At 38.0% G+C, this 12,670-nt stretch overlaps 1 protein-coding gene across 3 annotated transcripts in view; it reads left to right on the top strand.

The window, feature by feature from the left end:
• Positions 1-12,670, top strand: part of LOC114658593 (rho GTPase-activating protein 40) — a 49,620-nt gene that overhangs the window by 18,312 nt on the left and 18,638 nt on the right. For all 3 annotated transcript variants that reach the window (XM_028810617.2, XM_051933271.1, XM_051933270.1), the window contains exons 6-7: positions 10,610-10,775; positions 10,916-11,007. In XM_028810617.2, the coding sequence (XP_028666450.1) occupies positions 10,610-10,775; positions 10,916-11,007 (258 nt within the window). The remainder of the gene's footprint in view (positions 1-10,609; positions 10,776-10,915; positions 11,008-12,670) is intronic.

Here is a 12,670-nt window from a genome sequence, read left to right as displayed (position 1 = left end):
GGGCGACCTCAATTGGGCGCAGCGAATAAAGGCGCGCGTAAATAAAGATCTGCACCTTTTTTGCTCTTCACATATTCCAGAGCCATTTGAAATAAATTATCTACGAACGCCTTTATTCGCCGCGCTCAATTGAGGTCGCCCTTTTGAAGCTCGCCTTTTTGTGCGCGCCCTTATTGAATATAGCCGTACAAGACAGTATTACTGTCACAGGAAATTAAAGACACACAATACACGGTGGCAGCCCACGAAGAACGGTCAGCTCAGCAAGTAAACATCAACAAAAGAAAGGCTGAAAGAAAGAAAAATACGACCAACAAAAAGAATGCCATTTAATATAGACTGTTCCTACTAATGTTTATGCACTACTGTTCTAGCGCCTGTTATTGTAACGGGCTAAATGACTAGTATATATATATACTGTATATATATATATATATATATATATATATATATATATATATATATATATATGGTTGAAATAGTTTACTGTCAAATAAATGCAAAGAGTACGTGACACGTGTTTCGCCCTCATTCTGGGCTCATCAGGCGTACACACTCCACTGCACTCCCTCTCGGGAATATATATACTGTATATATATATAAATATCAAGCAGAAACTCAACTGAGAATTCTTTGAAAAAGTGTTTTTTTTTACAAAAAACAGCATCAGCACCCCACCCTTCTTACCCAAAATGAGCACTCACACTAAACACCTGGCTTAATTGGGAACAGGTTCTCATTACTGCTAGAAAAATGTGCTGACATTTTGCAGAGTTCCCAAAATACAGAAAATGTTACAGAATCATTGAGCCCTAGTCTGAGTATAAGAATGAATGCCCTTTGACTTACCAAAACAGTGCCACTCAGTGTCCATAGAGTGGAATGGAGGGGGAGGAGGTGGTAAGGGCCACGATGTGCATTGCTCCGCTTGAGTTACATAAACGATGACCCTTTTTGTACAAGGATGGGGGCAACCCCCTTGGTTTGCAAATGTGTTTACCCCCTTAAGTAACCAACATGGAGCCCCTTGACATCTATAGTGCACTTTTCATTTTATTAGACTTAATGGAACATATGTTGCTTGAGTTACATAAATGGTGCCCCTCGCTGTCCAGAGTGTGCACCCCATAACTTTCATAAACAGTGCCCCCCCAGGTGTTGGCGTAATAGGCAGCTGCCTATGGCATCTAATGGATTGTCTTGTAGGCTAAGGACTATCGCCTAACTGCTGTTAGTTGAAAAGGTTAAAGTATCTATACTAATAAACGGCAAAGCCCTCACTGACTCACTCATCACTAATTCTCCAACTTCCCGTGTAGGTAGAAGGCTGAAATTTGGCAGGCTCATTCCTTACAGCTTACTTACAAAAGTTAAGCAGAGTTCATTTCAAAATTCTACGCGTAATGGTCAACGGTCATGAAATTTGGTAGGCGGCTTCCCTGCGATAACTGAAACCGATGTACATACTTATTTCAGTGGCATGACGCCACTGTCGCCGCCATATTAAACTTTCCAACGGTTTTTGTTACTTATGGGCCCATCTTCAAGAAATTTGGTATGTGGGTTCCCAACGCTAACTGAATCCTACTTATGTACATATATACGTCCATAGCCTGCAGCTCGGTTGCCGTGTGAGGTGGCGTTGGGTCCCCCCTCCCCACGCCTCCCACGTAGTTAGCTGCCTGCCTATATTAGGCCGTCCGTCGCTCCGGTCTCTTCATTCCCTTCCTTGCTTTGCCACAGTATTCACGTCTCCCTGCTTATAACTGCAGCCTTTTTATTTAATCCACGGTTTCTCCGCTTTTTTATTGTTCGTTTATTACAAATATCGTTATTGTGTAGGTATTTTAGACTTAGTTTACTTTGTTCAGGTACCCATTTCCTTTATTGTTCCAACCGTACCCCCATTAACATGTCTATCAAGGTGATTACCATCGATCAAAGAACTGTCACTTACCGAGTGGTTTCCATGCCCAGAGATGGCGACTGCCTTTTCCATACTCTGTGTTACATATTGCACGGCCACATCAGTCTCACTCTTGATATCCGGAGGAACATTGCGTCTTATGTATTGAATAAGTGGGACAGGTTCAAGGTGTGGACTGATGACGGTACAGGAGATAATTATACTACACAGGAGCACTATAAGAGTGAAATGCTTAAGACCTTCACCTATGGTTCTGCATGTGAGTTGATGGCTGCCGCTGAATTGTTCAGTTGTCGCTTTCAAGTGTACCAAAATGGCCAAATATTTTACACCTTTGGACAACCGCCAATGCCTCTTAAACATCTTAGATTCACAGGTGACGATTTGAGTAGTGGACACTTTGATGTTTACGAATGTTTAAATTCTCAAAAGCTGGATGCGAATTTATCGATAAAACCCATTTCAATTCAAACGCCTCCAATTTTCAGTGTGGCTCTGGTTCACAATGACAATTAATAAGTCTCAGGGACAGACCCTACAAAAGGTTGGCATTGATTTGAGGCAAGTTTGCTTTTCACATGGCCAACTATATGTTGCATGCTCAAGAGTAAGCTCAGCGCACAACTTGGTCATATTACAACCGGATGGCCGAACTGACAATGTGGTATACAAAGAGATCCTTAACAAATAATTATTGGTATATTTTCCCTCAGTTTAAAAAGGTTTACTTTTCTTCTTAATAAAAATTTTAAAGCAGTACTTCACCGCTGCGAAGCGAGGGTATTTTGCTAGTCTCTTATATACACAGGCTGTCAAATTATACAAAAACTAAGGTGTGAATACTAATATTAATAATAAATAAATATTCAAATAAATTTGAACATTGATTAAAAGTTCTAAGTGCCACTATATACACTTGTATTTAATATGCCTTTGTATGCTTCGTCACTGGTAATATTTTTTGCTTGTGGTACATCTGCAGAACATGCAGCACTAGTGACTTATGCACTGACTGATGTACTTCTTCACTTGGAAAACACGGCTCTTCACAATAAAGAGATTTTCTGAGCATGAAAAGTGATTCGATTAACAATAAAAGTACAACTGAGACACTTCACATGACTGTAATACATATGAATCAGGTACATCGGTGAGGGCATATGTCAGCATATGTCAGACAAATTTACAGAATTCAAAAACAGTCCTTTGGTAACTGCTTTTAGCAACTGACCAAGCTTCACTGAGGCCAATTTAGAACAATCATGAAAACTGGCTTTGTAGCCTTAATGCTTTGCTGCCTATGATGTACTTTGTCAAAATGCTTAATAGCACTGGTCAGACATGATTTTATGGTACCATGTACGTGGGTCTTGAAGGTGACTGTCCTCACAGATGACATACTGTAGTTTCCAGTTTCTTCATCACCTCCATCTAGAGCAGGCATATGAAGCTATCCACATCAGCACCAATAAATTTGGCTGAATGTCTGTTATGCTGTTTGAACTTCTTAAAATATTGATATGTTAGGCAACCAAACCAGAAAGTTGAGTTGAAAGTTATGACAGACTGGATCATGATGTAATAAAAGGACAATATGACTTAATTGTTCACTTTATATATTCTGAGTTTATGCAGGAGAAATAACACAGTAACAACTCACTCAGCACACATTTGGTCAGTTCAGAGTTACCAGTTTGATTAACACGTACATCTTTGAGATGTGGGAACAAAACCATAAGGTCCCAGAGAAAAACCTCACATAGACACAGGAGGGAAGTGTAAGCTCCTTATAGACTAGACACAGATCAGAATTTGAACCCAGACTTCAGGAGCTGTGATGCATGCGCCTATGCTAACCAATATGTCTGCTCACTGTCCCACTTAATACAAGTCTGTATTAAATATTATTTTTCCCACCTTTGAAGGTTAACTAGATCTAAAGGCTTTTTGCTGTTTACTTAATATTTGCCATCCTTCAGAATTTTATCATTATTTGGGAATGTCACAATTTACACACAATATTTGATTCTTTGTTTTTAAATGTAAATTGTGATCATCATCAATTTTACCAAAAACCCCATTTTAATGTTTCTTTCCTTGCTTATTTACACTTGTTTGCTATTTGTTAACCAGTTTGCCATTAAATTTCGAAAATAACTGCTGATGTTAATGGTTTCTAGTGTATAATGCCTTCTTTGTGACCCAATATAAAGGAGTTTTTAAAAATCTATAAATGACCCTGCAAGTGTTTTCTTTTGCTTGCTACTCCAGTTGCCTTTCAGAAAGGGCAATGTTTATTTAAAAATTGTTTCCCATTCAGAATTCTTTCTGATTGTGGTTCGAAATGTGGAATTCTGGTTTAATTTCAGAGTAATATTTCCAATAATTAATTAGACTTACTGATCTACAAGTTCAGGGATTGATTCTGTTTTTCTTTGTGGGCGTTGGGGTAAATTTGCATATTCCTATATTATAAAGTAACTTTCCCAACCAAATTGATTACTGCAATACATTTCCAAAGATTTAAAAACAAAGTCTTTAATTTCTTTCAAACCTACAGTTCCAGAGCTTTTGTGTTTTTGATATGATTTGATATACTTTATTAATCCTCAATGGAAAACTGTCTTTTTGAATGACCTTTGGAGCTTTGTCTTGAATGCTTAGTGTACATTGAACTTCTGTTTGAAAATTTTTATCCGCTTTTAGACATTTCATCTGTTTTTTTTTCCATTAACAATACATGTTGTCTGAATGTGCCAGTGTTTTCATAACTGAATGCTTCTACTGCTGTTAACAAGCTAACTGTAACTTGATACCAGGTTGGGTAACGAAGCAACTATTTGATAAGGGAATCTGGGAGCTGGAGAAATGTAATGATCCTACAACAATAAAAAGTGACTTAGTTTATTTTTTATGTCAATTGTTACAGCAACATGTCCAGCAATGAGTTTAATCCGTTGTTGACGTTTACTTTTTGTTTGATTTTTTTTATTTGCATGTGTCCTGTCATGTAGGATCTAGATTCTCTTTTGCAGTCTTTGTGGACTACTGATTTAAAACTCTAAGAGACTCACCAGAGACTCAGATTCCACTAGCGGCTTAATGCCCCTCAAGCAAAAATTATAGCTTTTCAATAAACTTTTTATTTTTATTTCCATATTTGCTGAACTCCAGCCAGGATTTCAAGGAGGAGTTGAAACATGGCAACAATAAGAGTAAAAATGGAATCCACTCAGAGTAGGAAGCTCATTTATTGTGGACAGCTGACTAATGTTGAATATTTTTAAATCCATTGCAGTCATGGTTTATAAAGCAGGGGTGGGCAAATTGGTAGTCTGCTGGAATACCAGTTTTGCAAACCTAGTAGTCCAGGTATTCTTTCTAGTAGCCCAGCTTCATATAAGGGAAAGAGCGTTACCTTCAGCTTTTTACAGCAACGTTAATTTGTAAAGTGTTGCTGTACACAAGTGCATAGCACTCCATCTTCAGCCTGAATATAAACAAAACTGGCATCTTGAAAAAGCATATTTTAGTAAATAGATCATTTTCATCTGGACTTTCTCTAGCACTGCTTAGTCTTTTTTGTAGTACAAAACTGAACACAGCACTCCAGGTGATACCTCACTAGTGTGTTATATAACTTATGCATAACCACACTTGACTTGCTTGTATGGTACATGTCATGATATATAAATTAATCTCCTATTAGTCTTTTCGACTCTTTTTGTACACTCTTTTATTGTAGATAGTGGTGAGTCCACTATGACTCCTAAGTGCTTCCCATTTCAGACCATTGTGTTTTCTATCTACCGGTTTTCCAATGTCTCCCACAATCAAACAACCCCACTATATTGACATGACAATTGCATGGAACTATATCTGTGTGACTTTATGTGTGTAACCATTATTTGTGGCAGTCACTTACCAGACTCTTCGCTATACTTCATGGTCTTATTTAGTATCATTTATGAAATGGGCCAACCTCAGAGCCTAAAGATGAGATCATCAGCTCTCATGCAAGTTTCCTCACCCCAGAAGTTAACCTTTTAGAATACAGTTATGCTAACCACAGAAGAAACTATGCAGCACAGCCAATTCAAAATTCTACAGTTAACCATACAGAACACCACTATAGGCCAATAAACAATTTAACAATAAAATATTCAAACAGATGATACACAACACACAGACCATATGATCTAAATTGTAAAGTCTTTGAATGATGAGAGATATGCTTTGTTACTGAAGTTAACCCGAGAAAATTATTGTAAAAAAATGGAACTGTGAAGTTAGCACACTGCTCTGTTCAACATGACTAGCAAGGTTTCAACCTTCATATTCTCATATGGACCTTGTACACAGGGTAGCTGTTTAGAATCTTCTTAGCATCTTCTTTGTTAATCCAATATCACGGTAACATAACATATCATAACATTCTCCAACTCATTTAATTCAATTCAAGATTACACAGGACTGGAACCTATCTTGACAGCACTGGGCAAGAAATGGCCCTGGACAGGGTGCCCGTCTACCAGAGGGCCCATTCAGGCACACACCAACACTCTCACAGAGGCTGGTATGGAATCAGATATTCAATCACATGTCTTTGGTGATAAGGTGGAAAAACAGGAGAACCTTTTGAAAAACCCACAACAACTTCACTGCTTGTAATGCACTTGAATCATGTTGAGTAATTCTATTTTTATAGTAACAATATATATATATATTGGCTTTTGGGCCAATGGGCTTTAGAACTAAATATGGTGTAATCATTACTCCAAACTTAAGAGGGTGAAGAATATTAATGGATATTCTATCACTGAAATGGCAGGTTGAAATCTAAATAATCAACATGCACCATCTATTGGAATTTATTTTGTAATGCAGCTAGTAATAAAATGCATTACACTGTGATTCCAACAGATGGTGCATCACAAACATTTGTAGTGCTAAAATGCATTATTACAAAATTTTGTGATGCACCATATGTTGGAACGAAAGGTGAAATGCATATTACCCTGTTATATGCCATTTGGTCTGAGCTTTATAAAAACAGTTTATGATGCGCCATTAAGCTGGAATGACAAATGCAAGACATTTTATTTTATCACTACAAATGTGTAGTATGTGTGTAGAAGAAAAGTGTGTTTGTTGAAGTGACAGATATATCCAATAGGAAGGACACACGAATACACAGACACACAGACTCTTATCTTTTTATTAAGTTATATGCTGTATATATAGATCTATATATATTATAATAAAAAATAATAAATAATAAAAATATAAAATTATAATAAAAAAATCCTGGGACGGGACGTCACTTTTTAGCCTGGGAGGAGATTTTTTCAGAGAGATACTTTCAGTTCCCGGAAGACACGACTTTGTGCCAAAAGATTTAATCACACCCAGGGCTGGAAATAAATGACAAAGAGTAGATGACAAAGTAGAACGTCGTAAAGAATTCAAAAACGCTGGTGTTGTACACATGCAGAGCAGGTTAGAGATAATGAAAGTATGAAAATTCAAAAGTCTCAAAAAATAATAGTAAAGATCGCATTAGCGCAAACAAATGGAAATTATTACTCAGTAAAATACCGGAACAGTGAAAAGAGATCGAATACATTTTTTGGATTTAAACTTTAAGTCAGAGACTTGTAGATTGTCAAATTCATGTTGCCATCAGGGAAAAGTAGTGTTTCTTCCCAATGAAGAGACGTATCCGCGAGAATTAAAAGATTTGTTGTTGTTGAAAGTGAAATCCACATACACGAGCGTAAGATATGCGAAATGGCTGGCGTGGGGGGTTGTTTGGGTTGTTGGCGAGCGAAGCCCCCTAGCATATACTGTAAATTATGTTCTGTTTTGTGGTACTTCAATACTATAAAATTCTATGAATCTTTTATGAAAGTAGTTCCCTGTCCAAATCTGCTGTGGTGCCAGTGTATTCTACTGCTAGGCAAAAAGTCTTTGAAACTCCTGCTTGGTTTTACCTATTTAAGAACTAAGTTTGGGACAAATTTGCTTTCCTTTGCTTTTTGTATATTGCTTGTAGAGATTTAAGTGTTTTGCTATCGTGTGATTATTTTCAGTTGTGTAGGTGTCCCATCTGGAATTTTACTGAGACCCCCTCAGTGGGCAGTGGACCCCATGGTTGAGAACCACTAGTATAAAGTCTTGTTCAAACCTGCTTAATCCAGACCAGGGTTGCGGGACAGGGAGATGGAGCCTATCCCAGATAGCATATGAAATATGGTAGGAACAAATTCTGGACAGGGTGCCAGTCCATTGCAGGGCAAACAAACACACCACACCTCCCCACATACACTCCCACACCTCCCACACACTATGGCCCATTAAGCATCACCAGTTCACCTAACCTGTATATGTTTGGGCTGCAGGAAGAAACTGGAGCACCCAGAGTAAACGTACACAGACACAGAGAGAACATGCAGACTCCACATATGGAGGACCTGTGATGTGAACCCCAATCTCCTTACTGCAAGGCTTACCACTCTGCCACCCTACCAGTATGAACTGTCTAATCGCATTTTTTATGCATATATACTATACCTGCATTATTCACGCAGAGATTTTCAGATCTTACAAGCCAGCAAAACAAAAAATTTTAATTCCATTTTTCCTTTTATATGGACATAGTACTAGGGTGTTGTACCGCGTTAGCCATTATGAATGTAGAGAAAAGCCAAGCAAAATGACACCTTTTATTGGCTAAGTAAAAAGATTACAATATGCAAGCTTTCGAGGCAACTCAGGCCCCTTCTTCAGGCAAGATAGGAAATGCATACAGTAAATCAAGCATGGTTATGAGTTAAATTTTATGATCACTTAGATAACTCTGACATTGTTGTTGCATGGGATTTCTGTTAGTTGTTCTGTTTATATGCATTCTTTGCCTTTTGTTCACCACCCAGATCTCTTTGTTTATTGACTGAAATCATTTACTAAAACTGCTGAAAAGCTAAATCTATCAGTGACCCTGGCAGGTCTATTACAACAGATACTTTGTACTTAAATGTTCAGTTGAACCCCCTTTGTTGAACTCCTTCTTGTCTTTGTTTTGATCTCTGTCTTTCTTTCTTCTAACTTCAGGTATCTCTTTTGCCTTCCAAAGAGCCGGGGATCACTAGTGTGTGTTCTCTCCATACTCTGATCTTTAAGATGATATTGGGCTTAAAACAACTAATCATACTTTGAGCCTTACTGAATTGCCTCATTACCAGTGTGTCTTTTATACTTCTGTTCTTATTTACCACTTCCAACTAAAGAGAATGAAGACTGAGGCTGTTGAGGGAAAGTGTGAGGGACCTCCATCTATCAGTAGTACTTGGATGTACAGTAGCAACAGTGCAGAAATATTCATGGAATTTGCACTTGGAATCAATGCATGCAATATATTGGAAAAGGCCTCTCCCTTACTCCCAAGTCCCTCATGAGCACACTTCCAGGTGCTGAGCTATACAGATTGAAATTCTCATTTCCAAATGTCTTATCTTTTTAATAGTAATACTAGGATATCTGTATGGTGGTCTATACTTAAGATGTTTGCCGCTGGCCTTACCTTCTGTGTAGGTTCCCTATCAGTGATTATGAAGCAAATAGAATTAACATAGAATTTTTCATACATACACGTGTGCAAAATGGATAATATGATATTTTGTGTCATGTTTTTGTCTTTAATAATCATAATGACGTCTGCAAATGTATTTTTTGTGGGAGTTTATATCACAAGAGCAGCTTAATGAGAATACATCCATCCATCCATCCATTTTCCAACCCGCTGAATCCAAACACAGGGTCATGGGGGTCTGCTGGAGCCAATCCCAGCCAACACAGGGCACAAGGCAGGAATCAATCCCGGGCAGGGTGCCAACCCACCGCAGGATACACACAAACACACCCACACACCAAGCACACACTAGGGCCAATTTTAGAATCACCAATCCACCTAACCTGCATGTCTTTGGACTGTGGGAGGAAACCGGAGTGCCCAGAGGAAACCCACACAGACACGGGGAGAACATGCAAACTCCATGCAGGGAGGACCCAGGAAGCGAACCCAGGTCTCCTAACTGCGAGGCAGCAGCGCTACCACTGCGCCACCATGCCGCCCATGAGAATACATTTAATACAAAAATATTTAGCTCATCGCTAAACAGAGACGTTTTTGAAAGTGTTAAAGAGGACATACCCAGTTCTGTGTTACAATGAAGAATTTTATAACTGCACCCTTAATGCTTTAAGATTTAAATTCAAATTTTAATTCTATACTATAGACAGTATGTATTAATGGCTTTATTTTAGGATGCTGAACACCACTTGGTTTAGAATGCCTTACATGTCTGTTTATTTATTTATTGTGAATTTCCCCCTGGGATTAATAAAGTATCTATCTATCTATCTATCTATCTATCTATCTATCTATCTATCTATCTATCTATCTATCTATCTATCTATCTATCTATCTATCTATCTATCTATCTATCTATCTATCTATCTATCTATCTATCTATCTATCTATCTATTTGGACAGTGTTACCAAACAAGTCTAATACCTTGTGAGACAACTTTGGAGAGCGCTATACTCAGATGTGCTGTTCAAGCAAATCCAAGGTCCTGCCTACAGCAATAATAAATGTGTGCTTCTCTCCCTGCCTCTAGAAGCTAGTCTCTCCCAAGTACAGACTGGGGGTAACACGGATCGGGGACTTGTCTTCACCAGATGTCAAGAAGATCCGTCAGCTGGCTCTCATCGACATGACTGCACTCTGTGATCTTCTGCAAGTGGAACTAAAGAGATCCAAGAGCAGCAGAAACAAGATCTCTGGTAAGGTTCAGATAGCAATACAACTGCACTCACTTAGCACTTTGTTGGGGTAGAGTCACAGTGAAGTGAATCCAAGGACACCTACAGTAAATGCTTTTTAGCATTGAGAAGATAACTCATTTTTAATTCATTTTCTATAGAGGGCTGCCTGTTTGGTGTTCCCTTGGCCACACTGCTGGAAAATGACCAAAAGATTAATTCCAATGCAACCATACCACTCCTCTTAGAAGAGGTATGTTTTTGCATGTTTTTTTATGAAAATTATGAACATTTCTATATCTTTTTACCTTTAGTGCTGATTGAAACGGTGGTGGATATTCTATTCATTATTGCATCATTTATGTCGAATATCAACCTAGCACAGTACAGATTTTATAAATGCATACCTTTACACAAACACAGCACAGGCAGGTGATTTGAAATGATAATGGCCTTGTAATAAAGTATTGGATGGTGGAACTCCTTGTGGTTTTCAGTCCTCAGTGAATGGTCTATGGTAGTTGTAGGTCATATGTCTTTGTCAATGTTTCATCTCGAGTTCCAGAGATGGTTTACCCTGCCTGGGTAAAATGATGCAAATACTTTCATATCCTGTAGCTTTGAATTTCATTTATAAACGGAGTCAATGTTAGCCTACTAAAACCAGAGTCCAAAGATCAATAAATTCTACAGCATTGAAAGAGACAATGTCATTTCACCGGTATCTTAACTGTTATACTGCAGATGAAGTTGGAACTTTGTTAGTGTTTAGTTTGCAATTCTTTAACAATAAAACTATTTCATTTGTGTAATAATGCTCTATCAACAGAACAAGATTTAAAGACAAGTTTAAATCACATAATTGCTTCCTCTAGCCAAAAGATACAGTAGTGTGGCATCACATTGCATTTAAAAATGTATTTATTTTACAAAATCTAGAAAATTGGCATTTACTAAACTTAGTAAATACTTCAAGGGTCCAACTCTGATCCTGGAGAGCTGCAGTGGCTGTCGGTTTTTCTTCCTGCCGCTTTCTCCATAAGTGACCAGTTTCTGCTGTTAATTGACTTCTTTTGCCTTCATTTGAGTTGCCTTGTTTTTTTAAGACTCAGTCCTCTGAATTACTTCATTTTTCCTTAAAAGATAGCCAAACAAAACTGAGATGTAAAGTGAGGCAACAGGTGACCTGCTAAATCAGGGCCTCAAATTTGTGAATTTCCCCTTCGGATTAATAAAGTATCTATCTATCTATCTATCTATCTATCTATCTATCTATCTATCTATCTATCTATCTATCTATCTATCTATCTATCTATCTATCTATCTATCTATCTATCTATCTATCTATCTATCTATCTATCTATCTATCTATCTATCTATCTATCTATCTATCTATCTATCTATCTTAATTAGAGGTTGGTTCTTGTTGTTAATTAAACCTGTTTTTTAATACCATGGCATGTTGGTGCTCTCATTCTGCCAAAGCAGACATTTCCAAAACTGTTGATGTTTTTTTGTTTTCTAAAAGCACCATGAAAATGGGTGGCATGGTGGTGGAGTCAGCGGCAGCACTGCCACCTCGCAGTAAGGAGACAAGGGACCTCATCCCGGGTCCTCCCTTCATGGAGTTACATATTCTTCCTTTGTGTTTCTTCCCACTGTCCAAAGACATGCTAGTTAGGTGAATTGGCAATGCTAAATTGGCCCTGTGGGGCGTGTGTGTATTCACCCTGAGATGAATAATAATAACAATAATGACAAGACTGCGGTCTCATGACAACAGTTTAATTGCTGTCCTAAATAATGAATACTGATTAGGATTTTAAATCAGTAGGCCAAAGTCCATGCCTAATCCAATCCCATTTTATGGTGGGATCTGGCTCAGGTGGTATCACTAGTAAAAAAATTACATTGGT

The sequence above is a fragment of the Erpetoichthys calabaricus genome, chromosome 10 (assembly GCF_900747795.2).
Source record: "Erpetoichthys calabaricus chromosome 10, fErpCal1.3, whole genome shotgun sequence".
NCBI classification, from domain to species: Eukaryota; Metazoa; Chordata; class Cladistia; order Polypteriformes; family Polypteridae; genus Erpetoichthys; species Erpetoichthys calabaricus.
The sequence above is the reverse complement of the archived record's forward strand: the minus strand, read 5'-3'. Positions and strand labels throughout refer to the sequence as shown.